At 31.5% G+C, this 9,474-nt stretch overlaps 1 protein-coding gene across 1 annotated transcript; it reads right to left on the reverse strand.

Moving 5' to 3' along the window:
* Positions 1-1,094: 1,094 nt before the first annotated feature.
* LOC121220188 (receptor-like protein 7) lies at positions 1,095-4,547 on the reverse strand. Its single transcript, XM_041099470.1, has 2 exons — positions 1,458-4,547; positions 1,095-1,356 (listed from the first exon to the last, which is right to left on the reverse strand). The coding sequence occupies exon 1, from the start codon at positions 4,458-4,460 to the stop codon at positions 1,482-1,484; it is 2,979 nt and encodes a 992-aa protein (XP_040955404.1). The 5' UTR covers positions 4,461-4,547; the 3' UTR covers positions 1,095-1,356; positions 1,458-1,481.
* Between the last annotated feature and the right edge of the window lie 4,927 nt (positions 4,548-9,474).

The following is a 9,474-nucleotide window of genomic DNA, read 5'->3' on the forward strand; positions in this document are numbered from 1 at the left end:
ACTAAATCAATATATGTCAAAATTTAGGGCTAAATTTATTATTTTACTGATACTATCAGAACATTCTTTTAGGGGGGCCGAAATAAAATTTTAATTTTTAATAGTTTAAATCTTTATAATTTTTAAAGGATTAAATTCAATTTTTATAATTAATTTGAAATTTTAAACTTTTCTAAAGAGCCAAAATAATAATTTTCCAGACCGAGTCTTTGCAATGCCCCTAAATTCTCCTTTGGACTGCTCCACTAAAGTGAACACATCATTTTAAAGTTAACCAAGTTTTAATTGCTCCACTAAAGTCCATCCCATTTTAGACTTTAGTACTACTTTACTCTTCTTCTTCTTCTTTTTCTTTCTTTGGAAAAAGAAAGAAAGAAAGAAAGAATAGTGAACACGTTGTTTTCAAGTCAACCAAGTCTTAATTATATCCCAATTTCATTGTCCATACTTTATATTTATTATGAAACTATTCTCCGAAATAAAGTGCGTAAAAGTATATTTGTGAATTTCAAAGAAAGAAAGAAAGAAAGAATAGTGAACACGTTGTTTTCAAGTCAACCAAGTCTTAATTATATCCCAATTTCATTGTCCATACTTTATATTTATTATGAAACTATTCTCCGAAATAAAGTGCGTAAAAGTATATTTGTGAATTTGGAATTCAAGGATTCAAGCAAGTTGGAATGAAGGTGGAAAATTCTCCAACTATTTTCTTCAAATTGCTCTAAAATTATCAGAAACTTACGAGAACTCAACATCCTTTGGCCTTCCATTTGAAAATATGAGTAAATTTGTCATTAAACTCTTATGCGATTACATTTTACTATTAAATTTTGAATTTTACTAAATTTTATTATTATTTTAATTTTTTAATTAAATTTTACCGTTCAATATCAATTTTAAGAATTTGAAAACATAGTTTAATAAGATTTTTTTTCAAATATTTTATTTTAATAATTAACAATAATTTAACTTATAAATATTAAGAATAAGAATTGAAAGTAGAACAACAACAAATCAAATGTTTCACTAAATCTAACAAATTTACTACTTCAATCTTATAATTTAAGAAAAATCATATTTAAACTCCTTCATAACAATTAGAATTTGGCATTGGAATTCATACAACAAGAATTTGACACTTACAGTAATATTTGTTTAATAGTTTAAGTTTATGCAATACTTAAAACATTACTACACAACACCCACGAATACAAATTTAGAAATTATAATGAATACAAATACACTCATATCATTTGCTAAATTAACAATCCCACTGATTTATTTTAATCCCTCTCAAGGAAGCTGAACATGATGAATTTTCCCATCCAATTCAATCCCAGATTTCCAATGCCACTATCACAAATTACAAAACAGAAAAAGAGAACATGTTTTAACTCAAATATTAGATTAAGAAAGATGAAACTTATGAAATACTTGTTAGAAAAGAAACTCACCTAAGCAAGATGTTGGATGCAGAGCTAGTTTCTTCTTCCTCTCTTTCTTCGTACCCACCTTGTGAAATTGTATTGCCAATCTCTCTCCACCATTCTAACAAACCACCATGGTCTTCCGGTTGTGACTACAATGTAACCCAAGCTCAATCCTATCACTACTCCACTTCCATACCCCATCATTACAACTTGCCAAAAGAAGGGTATTTTAGAACCATCATGTTCCACCACCAATGGTGAAGGAGGTTCTCCCCCCTCATGGTTGATACATTGCTTGGACAATGGCAATCCACACAATCCCAAGTTATTGCTATAGGAATCATTATCAAAGGTATAAAATTGATTCCCATGAGGAATTGGTCCAACAAGATTGTTTTCCGAAAGATTCAACACTTCAAGAAATGTCAGATTTGTCATTTCAGAAGGAATGCTACCGCCAAGCTTGTTTGATGAAAGGTCTAATGATTCAAGTGCTACCAAATTTCCAAACGATGCTGGGATAGGACCAGTGAAATTGTTGTGAGAGAAGTTGAGCATTTGCAGGGAAATAAGTTGCCCGATGTCCTCGGGAATTTTTCCATAGAATTGGTTGTTTGACAAGTCGATAGATACAAAAAAGGCCACGGCCTTCGTCAATTCAAGCTCCAATCTTTTTGTTGTTACATTCACAGGAACTTCATAACTGCCACTACCATATGTAGCTGTGGAGTACGACCACTCATTAGGTTTATCTTTCATTGCTCTCAAATTTCGAAAGAGTTTTGTGGACAAAGTGCCCGTAAATTCATTTCCAGATATATCAATTATTCGCAATGCAGAGAAGTTTGATGAAGCTACAGAATGAGGCAGTGATCCATAAAATCTATTAAATCTCAAGATAAGTATTTGCAAACTTGGAAGCGAAGCTAACCAATGGGGAAATCTATCCTTTAACTTGTTGTTCCCTAAATTTAAAAGTTCCAATGAAGTAGAATTAACCAAAGATGGCGGTACCAATCCTTCCAGTTGATTGTCATTGAGTAAAAGATGGTTCAAATGATTACTCACAAAAGAATCAGGGATCTTGCCAATGAAGTTGTTCATTTGCAAATCCAAGAACGTGAGATGGCTAAAATTTCCAAGACAATCAGGAATAGTTCCACTCAAGTTGTTTTCGGACAAGTCCAGAACATCAATTGAACTCAAATTGCAAATAGAAGAAGGGATGTTTCCTGTCAATTTGTTCTTTGAAATGATGATCACTTCCAACTCCTTTAAATTTGGAATTTGAGGATTCAAGCAAGTTGAAAGAATTGGTCCTTGAAGCAAGTTGGAATGAAGGTTGAGATAATCCAAATTGCTCCCCGGAAATTGGTCCAAAGCAATCAAAAAGTTATGAGAAAGGTCCAACGATAGCAATCCTTCCCACCCTTCAGCTTCCCATTTGGAAATTCCACCAGAAATCATATTATTTGAAAGATCTAATTCCTCCAAGTTCGATGTTTGAAAGAAATTCGGGAACTGCCTTATGCTACAACCAGAGAAGTTCACAGATCTAAGCTGGGGGAAAGAATAGTTCACATCATTGCCGCTTGTGCTTAATGATAATAAACTATTATTTGAAACATCAAGAACTTCAAGACTCGTGAGTTTTGAAAGCATATCTGACTTGATCACACCACTCAAGTTGTTTGAAGACAAGTCAAGTGAAGTAAGGTTCACAAGATAAAAAATGGAATACGGTATTGAACCACCAATGTTATTATTACTCAAATCAACTGATCGGATGGAACTAGGCTTCTGAATTCGATCAATCGGACCAACTAGTTTGTTATAACTGAGGTCCAAGAGTGGAGATGGCAGAGTAAACAACCAAGATGGTACTCCACCACTTATAGAGTTATTATGTAACCAAAGACCCTCAAGAAATTGAAGCCCACTAACATGATTTGGCAAGGGACCCTCCAAGTGATTATTTGACAAATCCAAACCGATAATTTTTGTGAGGTTGAAGATAGTTGTCGGAAGTGGACCACTCAAATTGCATGAAGAAAAGCTCAAAGAAGTTAATTTTCTAAGCTCTCCAAAAACATCTGGAATCTGTCCTTCAAGCGAATTTCGTTGTAAATTAACGGAAATGATTTTAGTGAGATTTCCAAATGTTGCTGGAATTGGCCCCCTAAAACCACAATGGGAAAGGTCCAACAACTCAAGGCCACTACTCCAGTTTGTGTTAGGGAGATAACCTGTGAGATTTTCATTCTCACTTAAATCTAAATATTTGAGGTTTGGAAGCTGAGAAACTTGAGTTGGAAATTCCCCATGTAATTGACAATGGGAGAGACTCAAATGTTCAAGGGATGAAGACAAGTTTAGAAAGGAAGTAAGTGCAACATCAGACATATCTACACCATTAAGTACAAGGTTTCTTAATTTGGTCAAGTTTGTTACAAGCATGTCAAAACCTTGGCCATCAAATCTCGAGATTAAGCCAGAGAATTCATTACCCGCGATATTAAGATGGGTTAAACTCACCAACTGGCTAAATAACTTTGATGAGATGGGGCCATTGAAATCATTATCAGCAAGGTTGAGTCGTTGGAGTCCATGAAAGTGAAACAAGCTGCTGGTGTTCTCAAGAAGAGAGCCTCTGAGGTTGTTGGAGCTCAAGTCAAGCCATTGGAGATTGTGAAGTTGAAAGAGGCTGTTGTTTGCAAAGAGAGAACCAACAAGGCAACTCTGACTAAGATCGACGCCGATTACATGACCAGTCACATTGTCGCATTTCACTCCGTCCCATGAACAACAATCAATGCTTTTGCTCCATGACTCTATGTCTATCCTGGGGTAAGGATCTCGATAATCACTATCATAACTAAAATAACAATCAACAGAAATGGTGGTTTTAAAACGGAGCAAAGCATCTCTCTGGTGTGGGAGACATAAATGAGAGGATGGAGGAGGAAGAGAGGAAGACAAAGTCCATGAAAGTTGCAAGACCACCAAAACCAGGTAAAGGCTTCCCATATTTTTTTTTCTCCAAAAAAGAAACAAGTACAAAGTTGAGAAACAAAGGATGTCTATTATAACAAAGGATGTTCCAAAAAAGAAACAAGTAGAAAGTTAAGAAAGAAAGGGATGTGTATTATAAGAACAACCAAGTAAGTCTATCTCATTTTTAGACGTTAGTAAAATTTGTGGTCTAATAACGTCGCTAGTTCCCGTATCCTTTGAAGTTTTGAAATTTAGCCCCTACGCTTTTAATTCTAGGAATTTAATTTTTTTTACTTGTCTGATTTAAAAATTAAAATTCAGTTGATAAACTTTTTGAAATATTAATGGTTAAATTGACTCTTTTTAAAAGACTGAGAGTTAAATTTAACTCAAAAAAAAGGACAAAGACTAAATTGAAAATATATATGTTGACAGTTAAATTTGACATTATGCCTAATTTCCCTCTACTTATTTGATTTAAAAATTGAAGCCGCTATGATCATACTGTTAACTTATGTTAAATTTAATATGTGTTATGAATTAAATTTTGATTTTTAAATCAAGTTTCTTAATACTAAAATGTCACATATTTAAATGCGAACGAAGTTCATTAATAGTGTTATCAATTAGATCACTTTAAGAAAAGTAATTAAATTTGGCCCTTATTCTTTTTTTTAGTTAAATTTGACCATAAACCTTTCAAATAGTGTCAGGTCACTTTTTTGTAATGAAAATACTGACTAAACAATAACTTTTTTTAATAAAATTGGCGTGACAATTCATATGGCAATCCACACACTTCATCAATAGATAATTTAAAAATATAAAAATTCAAAATTCAAAATTCAAAATTCAAAATTCAAAAGAATTGTAAAAAATTTATGCAGTACTTTAAACATAATTACACCAACTTGCAAAATAAGTCGAGAGAATTCGCTTGTAAAAAATAGGTTGGAACAAAAACCAAGCATTTCCAAACTTTTTTCTTGGAAATTGCTCTAAAGTGGTCAAAAAGTTAGGATAAAGGGTCACTACCAATACCAATTAATTTAAGGTTAAATTCGACTATTGCCATTAGTTGGATTTTAATCATGGATTATGAATGTTAAATAAAATTTGATGGTATCTTAATCATGAATTATGAATGTTAAATAAAAGTTGATGGTATTTTAATAATGAAAATACTGATTAAATAATAATTTTTTAATAAAATTAACGTGACAATTCGTGCGATAATTTATACATATTTCAAAGATAACATTATTTATCTTATATCCTACGTCAACTTGCAATTTAAAAATATAAAAATAAGTAGAGAGAATTAGCTTGTAAAACAGGTTGGAACAAAAATTGAGCATTTCCAAACTCTTTCCTGGGAATTGCTCCAAAGTGGTCAAAAAGTTTACGAGAGAGGGTCCACTACTATTGCCGTTAGTTGAATTTGCAGCAACAATGTTAGTCTACCCTGTGGAAAATTATGAATGTTTTAATCATGAAATCGATGGATACAACACATGTACTAAATGTTTTAGACAAATTTTTCCATCTATACAAACAAAACATTGCAAAAGACAAAAGATAGACTCTTAACTCTACACTAGAGGTGATCATGGCCGCCCAGATAAAATTTTAGACCCATTTTCTAGGCCCAGGCCCTGTCTAAAAAAATTGCTAAGTCCGAGCCTAGTCCGGCTTGGCCTATATTTGATTAAAAATAAAATATATATATTTAATATATAATTCAGATTAAAAGTCCAAAAATATATATATTTAATAAAAAGTATATTTGATTAAAAATAAAAATATATATATTTAATATAAAAGTCTTACCCGAGGCCCGGCTCGTTTTCTAAACGGCTCTCTTTTTTTGCCCAAACCCATATTTTGAGCCTATATTTTTACCTGAACCCTCTCATTTTTTGGGCGAGCCGTCAGGCCGGGTCAAGTAGCCCAACCCATAATCACCTTTAATTCTACAGTTTCTTGTTTTCATATATTGTATTATTAATGAGAAGACCTTGACTTTCATATTTTCTTCACATTCCCATGTCATTGTTTACTTATATTTTATTTTATTTTATTAATAATAAGTTTTATAATTTCATTGATTTGATCATTTTCCATAACTACATTTAAAATGCAACTTCCATTGATTAAAAAGAAAATCACATTCGCAATACTAAGAACACCTTAATTATTTTACTTATCATCTCCTAAATCAACAACACCTCCCATTTATTTATTCTAATATCTTCTAAGAAATTAAACATGCTTAATCACTTAACGTGCAAGAACAAATACACTAGTGTACAAAAAAAGTCACTCAATTGTAATTTTTTTTAAATTAAGTAGCCAAAATATAAACTTATCCATGATTTAGTAACTAATGGTGTAGTTTACCCTTATATCATACGTAGTTGTCCAAATCTGCCCTAGCTCGAAATGACCATTCCAGTATGTAGGCTCACTTATATTTGTAAATGGGTAACTTAAGCCCATTTAGGCTATCCATATTAACTTTTTTATTTAATATTTAGTAATTATACTTTTATTAAATTTTAAAAATCTTTAGTAATTATTTTTAAAAAAAATCATATTTTTGAGGCAAAATTAAGGAGTGCAGGCAGGCATGGGCTTCAATTCGTCTAATTCTTTTTTTCTAGCAGATTGAGTCTTAACTCAATTGACATCGATATTGTTGTCAGTGCAGGAGGACGTGGGTTTGAGTGCACTGAAGCGCATTATCCTCCTATTTAAGGGTTGCGGAGAGGCTATGAGTAATTCTAAGCATTGTATAAAAAAAGGAGCAAATGCAATAATAATCTGAGATTAAAATTAAAAAAAATTGTTTTGAAAATTTGATAAAATATTTATTTTGTATAAAATAAATTATATTTAAACAAATCACTTTTTGAAATTCAGGCATATCCGTATATCACAATCCTAAGTAACATATCTTTAAATTTACTTTACTACAATAGCCTTTTTGAAATATTACTGGTTAAATTTGACTTTTTTTAAAAGGTTGAGAGTTTAATTTAATTCAAAAGGAGGAATAAGGGTTAAATTGACAAAAGATATAAATATTGAGGGCTAAATTTGATATTATGCCTAATTTCCCTCTACTTGTCTAATTAAAGTATTTTTTATAATACTACTAACTTTTTATGTTAAATTTAATATGTGTTAAATTTTCATTTTTAAATTAAGACTTTTTAATATTAAAATACTACCGCATATTCAAATGTGACAGAAGTTTATTAATAGTGTTATCAATTAGGTTAAAAATTTTAAATCAATTAGACAATTTTATGTACACAAATTATGTCTTCACAACACAACTATTTATTAATAATTAAAAATAATAATTGAAAGTAAAAGAACAACAAATCAATTGTTTCATTAAATCTAACAAATCTACCATTTGAATTTTATAATTTACAATTACTTGTCAAATGCGATTTGCATTTATTAAAAAAATCATATTTAAATTCCTTCATAACAACTTGAATACTGGCATCTCATGCAAAGATATACCTTATATAAAGAACTTTTTTATTAATATTTTTACAATTCTACTTGGAGTATTTTGGAACTATTTTTTATTAATATTTTTTTGTTCTAATTTGTGCAAACATGTTGAGTAATCTAATATGGTGTGTTAGTTAAGTGCCTTGGAAATATGCTTAAGGATCATAGATCAATTTTCTTGTTTTCAATTTTTCTTATCTATTTGGTATTATGGTCAACTTAGCTTTTTTAGGGCTTAAATTATTTTCTTTGTTGGGTTGTGACAAAGATGAACCTAGTAGTTCAATAGTCTTGAGTTTGAATCCCATTATACATAAGCCGGAAATATTTTTGCGTGGGACTTTGTTGGGTATTAGAATTTAATTTAAATTCTATAAAATCCTTTTTTAAATCTATTGTAACTTAATTTTTATCCAATCCCTATTTTTGCTCCCTAATCAACCATCTAAGGCTTCATTTGGATTGAGGTTTAAAGGCAGTGAGATGCGTTTACATGGAAAATATGGTGCCAAACTCACTGCTGTGTTGTTTGGTTTAGACTATCAGTGCAGTGGGGTTTCTTTTTCACCACGCTGGTTAGCTGATTTTCAGCTGGAGAAGTGGAAGGCTAAACGCAGCCGTTGGCACTGTAGCAGACAAAAATAACCTTATTATCATTTCCAATAGGGATAAAACATGACAAGGAATATTATTTAGTTGTAGGAAGGACCATAAAACCACCTGCAAGAACTTGATGATGTTGCTAGCACCAAAGACACGATGAGCAATTGCGAACTTGGCTGGTTCAGTAGGAGGAAAATAAGGTGCCAACACTCATTTATCAGCACACCTTCTCCTCAAAATTTTGCAAGCGACACATGGGCTAATAACCACCAGCGGTGGCGACAACGGTGGAGAAGGTGGTGAGTTCGAAGAGATCAAAGAATTGGGAGAAAGGGATGGAGAAGAAGAAATAGTAGGAGTTGGAATTGGTTCACTGTATTCCATATCTTGCAAAATGAGTTTTTAGGGAAAGGATATGAAAAAGCAAGATGAAATTGTAAAAGAGAAAAAGAGTTATGGAGCTTATAAATTAGCTTTGGGTACAAATGGGTATACTATTATTTATACTGCAAACGAAGCATATAATAATAAGGTCATGTAGTATGAAACATGACCTCAACGGTTCTAAGTTCTTCTAATCTTTGTATACGTGTTCCTTTTCCCCCCTTAATTATCTCAGTTAAGGGTAAATACATTCAAGGCCACTAAACTATTATTAAATTTACGTTTTGGTCACTCAATTTCAAAAAGTTATAAAAATGATTATTAAGTTATTTGAATTACAACAAAATTCACATATTTTAATAATTTTTAAAAAAAGTAAAATAATTTAAAAAACTTCTATTATATATCAATTCTAATATGATGTCCTTAATAGTCATTTTTAATTCTCACATCACCGCTACAGCTGCGTTTGAATCTAAACACACACTCCACCATTGTTTCTAATCTCACCGCTACAGTGTACAATCTC

This window comes from Gossypium hirsutum, chromosome D08, assembly GCF_007990345.1.
Source record: "Gossypium hirsutum isolate 1008001.06 chromosome D08, Gossypium_hirsutum_v2.1, whole genome shotgun sequence".
Taxonomy (NCBI): domain Eukaryota; kingdom Viridiplantae; phylum Streptophyta; class Magnoliopsida; order Malvales; family Malvaceae; genus Gossypium; species Gossypium hirsutum.

Bases quoted from the DNA above. Each gene is read 5' to 3' on its own strand.
- LOC121220188 (XM_041099470.1), bottom strand. From the start codon at position 4,460: ATGGGAAGCCTTTACCTGGTTTTGGTGGTCTTGCAACTTTCATGGACT.